The sequence below is a fragment of the Ricinus communis genome, chromosome 6 (genome assembly GCF_019578655.1).
Source record: "Ricinus communis isolate WT05 ecotype wild-type chromosome 6, ASM1957865v1, whole genome shotgun sequence".
NCBI lineage: Eukaryota > Viridiplantae > Streptophyta > Magnoliopsida > Malpighiales > Euphorbiaceae > Ricinus > Ricinus communis.
In genome coordinates this window covers 23,847,018-23,860,365 of record NC_063261.1, presented here as the reverse complement: position 1 = coordinate 23,860,365, position 13,348 = coordinate 23,847,018, and the positions used below count along the sequence as shown (strand labels likewise).

The 13,348-nt window shown below is 35.3% G+C and overlaps 1 protein-coding gene and 1 pseudogene across 3 annotated transcripts; one reads left to right on the top strand and one right to left on the bottom strand.

The window, feature by feature from the left end:
• Window positions 1–1,499: 1,499 nt before the first annotated feature.
• On the top strand, window positions 1,500–9,074 carry LOC8265986 (annotated as a pseudogene).
• Window positions 9,075–10,501: 1,427 nt separating this feature from the next.
• LOC8265985 (transcription factor bHLH133) lies at window positions 10,502–13,211 on the bottom strand. 3 transcript variants are annotated; one of them, XM_048375919.1, is made up of 11 exons: window positions 13,003–13,211; window positions 12,777–12,808; window positions 12,624–12,688; window positions 12,448–12,499; window positions 11,938–12,041; window positions 11,712–11,782; window positions 11,441–11,623; window positions 11,187–11,261; window positions 10,982–11,047; window positions 10,845–10,883; window positions 10,502–10,737 (listed from the first exon to the last, which is right to left on the bottom strand). In XM_048375919.1, the coding sequence occupies exons 3-11, from the start codon at window positions 12,670–12,672 to the stop codon at window positions 10,609–10,611; spliced, it is 768 nt and encodes a 255-aa protein (XP_048231876.1). In that variant the 5' UTR covers window positions 12,673–12,688; window positions 12,777–12,808; window positions 13,003–13,211; the 3' UTR covers window positions 10,502–10,608. The 3 variants fall into 3 exon arrangements, with proteins under 3 accessions (XP_048231876.1, XP_015580400.1, XP_015580402.1); XM_015724914.3 differs by lacking the exon at window positions 12,777–12,808; XM_015724916.2 differs by lacking the exon at window positions 12,777–12,808 and having other exon boundaries at window positions 11,712–11,779; window positions 13,003–13,207.
• Between the last annotated feature and the right edge of the window lie 137 nt (window positions 13,212–13,348).

Here is a 13,348-nt window from a genome sequence, read left to right as displayed (position 1 = left end):
TTATGAACTTTATTTATTTCATTTCAATATCATGTCCTTTTTCAGTAAGCTTGCATGTATCATTTCTGTCATCATGCTGGAAAATGCTGAAGAAAAGAAAAGGTTATTTGGAATATGTTTCCTAGGTCTTGCCAAAACTGAAACCCTTCGCTAAGGTATTGAAATTATGAAGCAGGTGATTGTCAGTTTGACAGCAGATGTAGAAGGAAACAATAGTTGATGGGACCAATTTTCATGGATGGTATGAGCACTTAAAATGATAAATCTTAGGGAAGAAAAAAGAGCAGCTGGTGGTCTGGTTATCTTTTTATTTTAATTTTAAGGATGTGGTGTTTTTCTTAGTAAAACTAGTGTCATACAGACATATTTATTTTACTTATATGGTATCTTTTTCCCTGTTATATAAGCACTATATTAAACTAATAATAGAATAGCAGTATTATGGTATTTTTCTTCCGTATTGTTGATAGTTAAGGCTTAATAAAGCACACCCTTGATCCTACTTCTTTAGTCCTAAAATTGCAGAACAATTTCTTCCTTATCCATGAAATTAAAGGGAGAAGTTGAAGCTACAAACAGCAGTAGAAGATTTCCCCTCAAATGTAACTTTTATTCTTATTTTTCCTTCATATTACTTTTGCATGAATTTGTGAAATGGAATGGAATGGAATGAAAAGAAATAATTAACAGATCTAGTGACTCAAGACTTTGAATCCAAATGAATGAAATATAATTTTCCTTTTTTAAAAAAATCTGAATCCAAAGGGTCTGGTTAAGCCCCTCAAAAAAATTAAAGAGAAAAAGAATAGTTGCCACTTTCACTCAATCTCCTCTATTTCGTGACAAAGAAATATTTTCTTATACACACTGCCAATGTGATGATCATGAATCAAAATCAAGTGAAAGTATTCATGTTTGTATTCTGATCGTTGTCGTATACATATAAATTCTTATATGCATGTAATGTATGTATTCTATATGACCCTTAAACATTTTCAATTTTCTAAATCTTGTTCTCGTTTCATATTGAACTGTTCTCTTTTCTGATGGAATTAAATGACAATATAAAAATCTTGGGTTCCTATGCAAATTTTAGGACTTTCTTGGATCAGACCAAACTCCCTGATGTTAAGGTCTTTATAGTCTTGGAGTCTTGAATGGTAATTTTTTTGTTTGTTTCTGTGACCAACATAACTACTTCATTTTCCATATTGTTGTGTCTATGTGAATGTCATTGCAAATTGTTATGCATCTCAGTTTTGCATATTTGTTTCCATTTCAAGTTTTTTAGCTCATTAAAAATCATAGGAATCATGAAAATGTTATTGGGGATACTTAGTAATTGAGTGCTTACCTCGTAGTGCAGAAGTCAGGTATTCAATGGATGCAATCCCCGTTTTCTTTCTAAATTTCTGAAGTAAAAGGATCGTGGTAACTAAATTTGAAGTTTCAGGTCATTTTGCTTCAGATTTGTCTCTTATGTTTTCCACAGAGAAGAAACCAATGCTTTATGACTGAGTGATGCTTGAGCTTCAATGCTACATTTGAGTGAATTCCAATTTTTTGATACTTGAGATTGATAGGAAATGGCCTGGTTCAGAGCTGCTAATACTGTGGCAAGAATTGCCATCAGGAAATCTCTATCTCAGAATGGATCATATGCTACAAGAATACAAAGCTTTCCTTCACAGAATCGGAGCTTTCGAAGCACAATCTTTCGACCAAACTTGCAACCAGCAGCTACTACTCGGTCTGTGCAACTCTTTGGGCTAACTGATAACTTTTTAGATGGTTCAAGCAGTCTGTACTTAGAAGAGCTTCAAAGGGCTTGGGAAGCTAACCCAAATAGCATAGATGAGTCTTGGGACAATTTCTTCAAGAACTTTGTAGGTTAGGCAGCAACACCTGCAGGCATTTCAGGTCAAACAATACAAGAAAGTATGCGTTTGTTGTTGCTGGTTAGAGCTTATCAGGTCCACGGTCACACGAAAGCGAATTTAGACCCGTTGGACCTAGAAGAAAGTGAAATTCCTGATGATTTGGACCCTGCTTTTCATGGATTTGCAGAAGCTGATCTTGACAGGGAATTCTTTTTAGGAGTGTGGAATACGTCTGGGTTCTCGTCAAACAACGGATCTGTAATGACTCTTCTATCCATATTAACAAGGCTTGAACAGGCCTATTGTGGACACATCAGATACGAATATATGCACATTGATAATCGTGAGAAATGTAACTGGCTTAGAGACAGGATTGAAACTCCAGAACCTGTGAGATATAGCTTGAGGTTTTCCTAGATAGATTAACATGGAGTACAGAATTTGAAAATTTCTTGGCTACTAAAATGAAAGCAGCAAAGAGGTTTGGACTTGAAGGTGGAGAGACTTTATCCCTGGAATGAAGGAAATGTTTGATAGAGCCTCTGATCTTGGTGTAGAGAATATAGTTGTTGGAATGCCTCATAGAGGAAGATTGAATGTTTTGGGAAATGTTTTCAGGAAACCACTTGCTCAAATATTTAGTGAGTTTGACAAGAATGCAAAAACTGTGGATGAGGTTGGGCTTTATAAAGGTACTGGAGATGTTAAGTACCACTTGAAAACTTCATATGATAGGCCAACTAGAGCTGGGAGGAGAATTCATCTGTCTTTGGTCGCGAATCCGAGCCGTTTAGAAGCTGTAGATCCAGTTGTTCTTGGAAAAACCAGAGCAAAGCAGTACTAACTGATGATGCTGACAGGACAAAAATATGGCTGTTTTGATCCATGGGGATGGTAACTTTGCTGGGCAAGGTGTAGTTTATGAAACTTTACATCTTAGTGCACTTCCTAACTACAGGTGGGACTATACACATTGTAGTGAACAATCAAGTGGCCTTCACCACTGATCCGAGGTCAGGGAGATCTTCAAGGTATTGTACTGATGTGGCTTTGGCCTTGAATGCCCCAATTTTCCATGTAAATGGAGATGATATGGAGGCAGTTGCTCATGTGTGCGAACTTGCAGCAGAGTGGCGCCAGACTTTCCATTCTGATGTTGTAGTCGATATAATATGCTATCGCCGATTTGGGCACAATAAGGTTGATGAACCATCTTTCACGCAACCGAAAATGTACAAGGTAACTTACTCTCTTAAAATGATTTTTGGCCATATATTTCTCAGGGCCTTCTTATATGTATTTTCCTGATTTCTCACTCGCTCCACTGATGAGAACTTCAATACTATATTTCTGAGTTGGAGTTGGTGGTAACAGGTTATTCAGAAGCATCCTTCTTCTCTTAAAATATACGAAAATAAATTTCTAGAATCTGGAGAGGTAACAGAAGAAGTCACTGATAGGATACACAGAAAGGTTAACAGAATACTCAACGAAGAATACTCCAATAGCAAATATTATTCTGGTAAAACACGTGAGTGGCTTTCATCTCAGTGGTCTGGCTTCAAGTCACCTGAACAGATTTCACAAATCCGGAATACCGGGTATGCAAGTTTGTTAATCAGTTTTTATTTGTTCTTGTATCTCTGAAATTTCCTGATGTTACAAAGGATAAACCGAGATGTGCTGAAAACAGTTGGTAAAGCAATCACAGCATTTCTGAGACTGGTGAGGGCATTGACTGGCAGTAGCTGAAGCTCTAGCTTTTGCAACATTGCTACTTGAAGGCAGCCATGTTAGATTCAGTGGTCAGGATGTTGAAAGAGGTACATTCAGTCAACGGCATGCTATGGTACATGATCAGGGGTCAGGGAAGCAGTATTGCCCTCTCAATCATATCATGCTGGACCAGAATGAAGAGATGTTAACTGTGAGCTTCAGGTAAAATTTGGTAAATTTCAAATGTTTTCAGTTGGGCACTTTCTGTTCAATTCTTGTAGTTTTTAAGTGCTGTGTTTCTTGTGTTTTATCATTATTTTCTATGGTGAATTTTTCATTTCAGCCATCATATGTTTCAATATCCTCCCATTTGAAGATTATTGCATTCCAGTATATAGAAAAGATGATGAAAAGGTTTTCCTATTTGTTTCTCAGGTTTTAAATATCTTTGGCAGAATCTTAAACTGGTTCTTATTTCACAGTTGCAACTTTCTTAAAAATGCTATAGAAGCAAGTTGAATTACTATTGCTCTAGAAATTTCTCATTTAATTGGTATTTAGTTGCTTTATCTAAACGTGAGAATTTCTTGCATGCAGCTCTCTTTTGGAGTTCGGTGTACTTGGATTTGAATCGGGTTATTCTATGGAGAATCCAAATGCTCTGGTTATGTGGGAAGCTCAATTTGGTGACTTCTCTAATGGAGTTCAAGCGATGTTTGATCAGTTTCTGAGAGGTGGGGAGTCAAAGTGGTTACGACAAAGTGGGCTAGTTCTTCTGCTTCCTCATGGTTATGATGGTCAAGGTCCTGAACATTCAAGCGCACGATTGGAGTGCTTCCTTATGGTAATATCTTTACCAACATTGCAGTGTAGCTTTATAACTGATTGGTTTCCTGCTTCTACAACCATAGATTACTTGACTTGGCCTATGTCACGACCTCACCCGTGGGCCCGTGACCGGCACTAGGGAATGGGTAGGCTTAAGGCCACCGAAACCGGTAGTAAGCCTGACACTCACTGATTTAAACAAATTTTATCTCAAATTAATATTATTAAAACCACAAATTATCTTAATAGTTACACTTTACAAAATTACTTCGGTCTACCAGAAAAACTAGGCGAGACCCGAAGCTCAGAAAATTTACAACTGATACATCTACTAATTACTACTGCGGAGAATCTAAAATTTACCAATTTACATACCAAATCAAATACATCACCCGATGATGAAGGAGTCGGGTTACTGAATAAGAGTCGCAGGAGAACCAACAGTCACGAATCGAAAAGCGGTAAAAAATGAGGTATGGGTCTAGAGTGAGTTAAAATCATATATCTATAACAGTTTCAAATATCTCAATGTCACCTTATTTAATTTTAAAATAATTAATAAATCACGCGAACCATACGTGTCATGTTAAAACATATGTGTCATGCCATGCTTTAACAAAATTTATTCCACATGCAACGGGACGGAGTACTTCAGTATAACCCTAATCCCAACTCTAACATCTCGATTTATTTCAACACTTATATCTCAACTAACCTCAACTTTAACATCTCAAACCTCTCATTCCAACAGGACTGGCGCCCAGAGAGAAAAGCTCGACCAGGGACCTTACCTCCAGTCCGGTCACTTAACTCTCAGCCTTAGCCTTTCGGCTCTCTTATCCAATAAGACTGGCGCCCAGAGAGCATAGCTCGACCAGGGACCTTACTTCCAGTCTGGTCACTTAAATTTCCAAATAAGCCGGCGCCCAGAGAGCGATGCTCGACCAGGGACCTTTACTCCGGCAACCACACTCTACTAAGCCCAGAGAGCGATGCTCGACCAGGGCAGGTCCTAATCTTTCTTTCTCAAATTTTTTACCTCTTTACCCTTTTCCTATCTCTTTCATATTATATTGGAACACTCATCCAACTCCTATGTTCTCTAGTCCCATCCTGAGTCATCATGCAATATTAAAATTGGTGATAAAGGAAAAACATATTTAAATAATAATTAAAAGCATCATGAAAATAATGATAATAATTAAATGAAAAATTAAAATTGCAAATGAATAATCACAGTAGCAAATCAAATTTTATGCATGACACGTGCATAAGCGATATATGACTTTAACTCGCGAATTGGGGCGAACTCCTAGCTCGCTCCGGTGCCTCGGTAGGGCGGGCGAGCCGACAATCTAGTCACGAAAAATAATTTATCAAAACGATGAAACAATCGATCATTAATCCTAGGTCTAGACTCCTGCGGTAAGAATCTCGACTCGGGAGAATTCTCACCGAAAATCCGTGAACCTCCTCTACAACACGAACATTACCCCCCGTAAAAACGGGTCCAGGACCTGCCAGAAGAACACTCCAAATATCCAACAATTTAAACAACGGGAGTCGGGTCCCCAAACTTCACTATTTTCCGACTCCGCCACACAGCACAAAATACGAGGCAAGCAAACTGACAGGCAATTATTTATGACTCACAAATATCATCAAATACTCAATATAACCCAATAAACACAAATTTAAAATCAAAGGATTTCTAAGATCAACGGCCAGAGAAAATTACCGAGACGCTCGATCGCTCGGTCGACTCGCCTTCAGCCGCCGGAGTCCGATCGACGATCCGAACACACCATCGGACTCACAGCGGCCGATGGCGATCCACCTTAGATTTTTCGATCCGACACCCGATCATCCGGGAGAAATTTGCGGACGATTTCGACCGTTGATTTACAAACGAAGCCCGATCGCCCGCGAAACCGGTGCCATCGCGAAGCTTGGTGAGGAGAGTCGGGATACGTCCTCCGATCGTCCATCCTCCGGAGCTCGTGGGAAAAGCTGAAAACGCGGCTGCCCCTACTTTCTCTCTCCACCGGATCTTCCGTTTCCGGCCACCACCGCGACACCGCCCAAAACAAAGCCGAGGCCGAGAGGAGTCGATCGGCACCAAGATCGGCGACCACCGAAGCGGCAAGGAAGCTTCGGCCATCTTCCTCCTCATGCGCCTGCTGTGCCACCGGGCCCGACCCGGCCCGTATGACTCCTTCCTCCGCGCTCCTCTCGCTCCCCCGAGCATCTCTCTTCCTCCCTTCTTCTTCCCCGACTTCCATTCCTTTCAATATCAACATTAGGCCCCCGAACTTTTTCTTATTGCAATTTGGTCCCTCAACTTTCTTAATTACTTACAATTTCATCCCGCAGAATTCCAATTTAACCCCCAAACTTCTTTTTAGCCTTTCAATTAAGCCCCTAACTATTTAATTTGGGCCAAATCCGAATTATTGAAAATACACAATTACAAAAATACCCACGAGCATATTTATTTACAAAATACCAAGCTCACAAATTTCCATTAAAACCCCATAAAAATAACATTATACTTTCAATCCTTATTCCCAAAATAAATTTTCAATTTAGTCCTAACACACAATTAAATTAAATAATCAATTTCCAACTTAAAATTTAATACTACTAATCAATTTTAATAGCAATTTTCCCAAAATTCTTTTATAAAAATATCCTTTATAATTTCTACCATAATTTTTCCAATATATAATTTTATTTATATATATATATATATATATATATATATATATATATATACATTTGGAAAAGAATTTGAATAACCAAAATATAATCATTTCTCAAATAGTTTACTTAATTAACTCCTTAAAAATCAAACTAATTGGATATGGAAAATAACTCATTTATTTATCTAACATGAACATTCAAAATTTGTATTTAAATCATTCCAATTAAACCGAATAAAAATAAAGCTAAAATTAACTTAAATAAAAACTCATTATTAAATATATAAAAAAAATTCCGGGTGTTACAGCCTATATTCATGTTGGTTAATGAAAAATGTTTAGCAACTTGAGGCTAAGTCTTTGAGCAATGGCAGGATGGCCTATTATTCACAACACTCTGTAACAGGTTGTTCAGGACATAATATGACTTCTTTTTCTTTTGCCCTTTAATTAGCCTTGCACATACTTTGAGCTTATATGGCTCTCAACCTGATGGCAGATGAGTGATAATGACCCATATGTTGTTCCTGAGATGGAATCATCAGTTCGAAAGCGAATCCAAAAATGCAATTGGCAGGTTGTTAATGTTACTACTCCTGCCAATTACTTTCATGTTTTGCGGCGTCAGGTGAGGATACACGATTCAGGTTATCAATCCCTTCTCAGAACTTTAACCAACCGTCTACCATTTTTCTCATACTTATTTTCTAGCTTTCTTCCTTCAGATACACAGGGAACTTCGCAAGCCTCTAGTAGTGATGTCACCAAAGAACCTGCAAGTCAAATTTATCTGAGTTTGATGATGTCCAAGGCCACTCAGGTTCTGACAAACAAGGAACCAGATTCAAGCGACTTGTAAAGGACCAAAATAATCACTCTGATCTTGAGGAGGGCATCAGGCGACTGCTTCTTTGCTCTGGAAAGGTCTTATTGTTAACATATCTGACATGATAGAAGGAAAAATTTACCTGCATTTCTACCTGAGACCACTGCATCAAACTGAAAGAGTAGGAAAATTGTTCAATTATGTATGATATACATTTTTCATTGTATTTCAGGTTTATTATGAGCTTGATGAAAAGCGAGACAGGGTGAACGGGAAAAACATTGCAATTTGTAGGGTGGAAGAACTCTCTCCGTTCCCATATGACCTCATTCAGAGAGAACTGAAGCGCTGTCCAAGTATGCCATAGCCATAAATTTTCCTGATGGAGTGAAAAGTTTATTGATTTTCTCATAGATGTGTGATAAATTAAGTTTGCCTTTTGGACTTCTAAAGTTCATTCTTCTCCACTTCAATTCTTGCAGATGCTGAGATCATTGGGTGCCAGGAGGAACCGACCAACATAGGTGCTTACAGTTACATGTTACCCCGTCTGTACACTGCGCTGAAAGCCATAGGAAGAGGGTCTTTCGAGGACATCAAATACGTTGGTAGAGACACATCTGCTTCCACAGCAACTGGCTTTTATTCAATCCACAAAAATGAACAGATTGAGCTTGTTCAGGTAGCCATGCAGCCTGAACCAATCAAGAGTCTCTATTAGCTAATTCCATTCAAAGCCAACCTAAATAAGTAATGCCAATTTTCACTATGATTCTCTTTTTCTCAATTACCAGCAATATTAGTTGCTTGATCTCTTGTATTTCTAAGCATACACTCAGTTACTGTGTTATTAACTTATTAAGGATGCAAATTCTTTTGTTATTCATGATGCTATAATAATGTAAAGCCCCAATGAAATTAAAGATTGATATTAAGTTGAAGGCATTTTTGAAATTGTGAGGGCTGTTCGAATTTAGTCGGCCTATTATTGTCAATTGCTATTAAATAAAAATGAAACACGGAAGAACAATGATTGTAATATTATTAAAAATTCTTTAGAAATATCTTAAAATCAATAAAAAATATTGTTTTATTGTGTAATTTTTTTTAAATACTGTTTTTCTAATTTTTTTTTTCAAATTTGCGGTGTGATTGTTATTCAATTTTTTGGGTTGTTTTTCCATTGTTTTTTAGTTGTTTTTTGGTTGTGTTACCCAAAAACAACCAAAGAAAAAAAAAATTAAAACCGTAATTTTAATCAAAAAATCATATTTTTAATATTCTAATATAGTAAAAATAAAATAAAAAAACTGTAAATTTGATAAAAAATTAAAAAAAACATGGGTATTTTTGTTATTTCTCCATATTTATTATGATTCTCTTTTCTAGATCAACTTTTGTATTTATAAATTTTATAATATAGGAATCTAATAAGGTATTAAGGTGTAGTAAAAATGGCACCTTACTGTTTCCACTCCTTTATTGCTCTTTTTAATATGAGCTTCATGATGGTGGTAAATGAGTTAATTTACCCATGAGTTACTCCAACTCGGATCATAAAATACTCGAGTTTGACGATTCTAATGAATTCTGTTTAATCTCAAATAGCTCTCCAGCAATGAGCCAAACCCTGGTGCCCTAGTATTTGACTTGAGCAATTACTTAGTGGTCCAACCCTAATCAGAAGTTAATTTACTTCATTAAATTGATTATTTTTTTACCCAATAATTATTTGATTGGAATGCTAATTCAAACTCGAGCTTGATTTAATTTGGCTTTTATACGAGACATAATAAAATCTTATTAAATATTAAAGTTATAATTCAGTAGAGCTGGATCTAACAAACACTTGATTTAGCTTGAGCTTGGTGATTCTAAATGATAAATATTAAAATTTGAATTCATAGGAAAATATTATTTTTTTAAACCTCTCAAACAACCCTAAGCCTTCTTTAAAATTGAGGACAGTTGCCAACGGTTTTTATTGTTTATATTTTATATTTATGTGTTTATTAGATGATAAGATTAGTATTGAAAATGATTGATTACAATTATGTTGTTTTTATCTTCTTTATATGATGGTGCCTTAAATTTCTTTGTAGTGCTAAATTCTCATTAAACAATGCTTATGTGTCCAACAATAATGATAATTTAATAGATATAAATTTTAATTTTAAAAAACTAAAATAAAAATTTTAAAAATAAAAAATAAAGGAGAAATCTAGTATTTCGAATTTGCTAGAGTGTGCTAGTTATTTTTACCAAATTTGCCGATTCTGACCTTATTTTGGCCGGTTCGATAAAAACTAAACGTAAAGGTCATTCAAACTAGTTAACGTATAAATTTCTAACTTTACTTGTTGATTTGATTGGTTGGGTTCACCGAATTGTTAAACATAAAAAGAAATTTTCATGAATCCATCTTCAACTTTACAAAATGGTGTTGGTTTTATTGCAATGGCAAACAACAATCAAACATTATTGCTATCAGTAATAGGTCATGTTCAGAGATCATAGTAAGGTAGACTTTTCTAAGTTTTCAATTCGACTGAATTTAATAGGACGAATTTAAATAATTTATATTAGGACGAGTTTAGTTCTCATGTTCGGATGGAATTTGATTCCAACCCTTAAGGTATCCGCTACTCAAATCCGATTATATAAATAAACTAGAGTAGGCATTACAAGTAGCAAAACCATGTTCTTGGGACAATTTCTGCATAACTGATGTAGGAAACAAGCAAAGCCCTTTACTTTGTAGGTCTAGCATTTCGCCATCAATTTTCTGCCACAAATCAAATTTCCAAAACCAATATGGAAAAGAAAAAGAATAAATTTTACATTGAAATAATTAATTAATTAATTTAGAATGTTAGTACATGTTTCAATTACCTGTGAAGGGCATGAGCTACTCAGCATCTGGAACAAATTCTGTCCAAAACAGCAATAATGATAACAACAATTACATAAAAGAAAGGAAATTGAATGTTTAGAAATTATGTTATTCATTAGATGAAGATAAAGTATACCTGAATTTGCTGTTGAAGAAGCTTGATATAAAGAGAAGCCTCTTGAAGGACTGAGGCAGTATCTGTCTGCAACATTTAAATTCAAACATTCTAATTCATTAGCTGAAAAATATAAAGGAGAAAATGTTTTCGTAAGAAAAATGAAAAGAAAAAAGTTTCTATGTGAGGCATATCTACAAGAAAATGAACAAATATAATGACAAACCTTCCCATATGGAGAGACCAATTTTTGTAAAGCTGTGATTTTGTCACTTAGTTTTTGGCTTCTCGTTACAGTGACCTGCATTTTAAACCACAAGAAAGCTTACAGAACTCAGAAACCATGAACTCACACACATAAGCTTAATTTGACAGGAAGTGCATTTCTCAATTCGGTTAAAAATCTAAAGAGTTTTCTTTTTCTTAAATGAAAGCTTGTTCTTTTGCTCCATGTTCATATAGATGTTGGGCGCTTTTCACCTTTTGCTCTTTGACATTAGATGATTTTTGGACTTGGTGAAGCCATTGTTCTTCAAAGGAAGTTGCTTTCCTTCTTTTATTACTCTTCCAATCACTAAAAGTTGTGTTTTCCGTTAGATTAGTTATGCCTCCTTGGTGCAATTGACTAATAACATCAATTGATCTTTTCCTCATTGTTGTGGCCTGAAAGTCCAAATTACAAGATCAATCTTTAATTCTTAATTAACCAAAACCCCTTTAAATATTAAACTTAGATGAGAGAGATTCGTACTAATTGCTGTGGATGAATTGACTGTTGTGCATTGTTGTCCCTATTAGATGATGTAAACTGATAATTACCTGCTAATTAAAAGAGGGCAAAAGTCTTTAGAGTTTTTCCTTGTAGGATTATAAAAATCCAAACTAAAATGGCCAAGATATAGAAGGGAAAACTCCAAGTTAGGCCATTGTAGAGGATACTACTTATAGAGTTTGTAGCAGATAGAAACTCAATGAACCTGATTGGTAGTGTTGATAAGGAATGACAAATTCTCCACTTCTAAGCTGGTTACCATCATCAATAGCTCTAGACCCCAAACAAAAGCTAGAACCATAGGCACTTCTGTTCATACCATATAATTAAATGCAAAGTGAGGCTTTGATTAAAAATCTAACTAATCTTGGGATGTATAGCTATGAATATATGCATCCATAGAATAAAAAGAAATTTAATGTTGCATGTTGTATATATTATAGCTATTTAAATATGAATTAACTTGGTCAAACCCAATTAATTTTAGCTCATTTCACTATTTTAATCCAGTAGTTTAATAATAGATTATGTCAATCAAATAAGACAGAAAGGAACAAGAACAACTCAATTTTATAATATGCTAGAGATGAGATACTAATTATTTTATTTACTTTCTTCAACCATAGTGAGACAAAGTTTTCACAGCTAAAGAAATGAATGGGAAACATTTTCTAAGATTCTTCTTTTTCTTAAGAAATGGGAGTAGGATGCATACACTTTGCTGTCCATTGAGATGTTTAAGTTTGGCATCTGAACCTCATTGCTCCCTGAAACAAAATGGTTCAAACACAAACCCTATATTAAACCAATGCTCTTTGTTGTCTTTTATTGATAAATTATATATCAAGAACACAGCAGCACATACTGCCCAAGATTCATAAAGATCATTACCAAAGTTGTAGATTTCTGAAGATACAAGTGGAAGAACAGCATTCCTCATTTGATCCAAAACAAGTCTGCAGGTTTCAACTTAATTTCAATCCAATAACCCAAAAGAGTTTAAATAAAAAAGAAACTTATAATTTATTAATAATTGCTCAAAACCCAAATTGGAAGCAGCAGACAAACTCATGATCCTGTAAAAATAACAAAACCAATGACTGAAAAAAGGGTAATGTTTATTTTACATATTGCAGTCAGGCATATATGAACTCTTTTTTGGTTTCTTTGTTCGTGGTCACAAAACTAATATACTAAAGAACTGGAAAGCCTTTGACACGCATGAACAAAAAACTACATCAAAGAAAAAGAAAACTGGGAAATTTCTTACCTCCAAAATGAAGCACAGAGAGAGAACAACCTTTTCTAAGATAAAATTCTTATGTTTCTGATGCAAATGTCAAATGAAATAAGAACTTAACCTAAATAAGTAGAGATGAGAGGGGAAACTTAAATCAAAAAAGGTTTCTTTTGAGTGTAGCAATGGCACTTCTTTTTCCCTTCAAAGAGGGTAGTATAGTAGCAGACTAGATTTATGATCATATTGACATAGCTAAGCTTAAGCTACATGTATATATATATATGTAAGCACTATTTATTGCATGAAAGGAATATAAAACGTCCATATGACTCACCACTTGAGACAGAAATTGGCTTTTTAGATTTTGACAAGTAGG

Excerpts from the sequence above, each read along its gene's own strand:
- LOC8265985 (XM_048375919.1), bottom strand. The coding sequence starts at position 12,672 with ATGAGGAATGCTGTTCTTCCACTTGTATCTTCAGAAATCTACAACTTT. Across the intron at positions 12,500-12,623 it reads TTCAGAAATCTACAACTTTG|GGAGCAATGAGGTTCAGATG; the intron begins GTAATGATCTTT and ends ATTTTGTTTCAG. Across the intron at positions 10,738-10,844 it reads GTAGCTCATGCCCTTCACAG|AAAATTGATGGCGAAATGCT; the intron begins GTAATTGAAACA and ends GATTTGTGGCAG.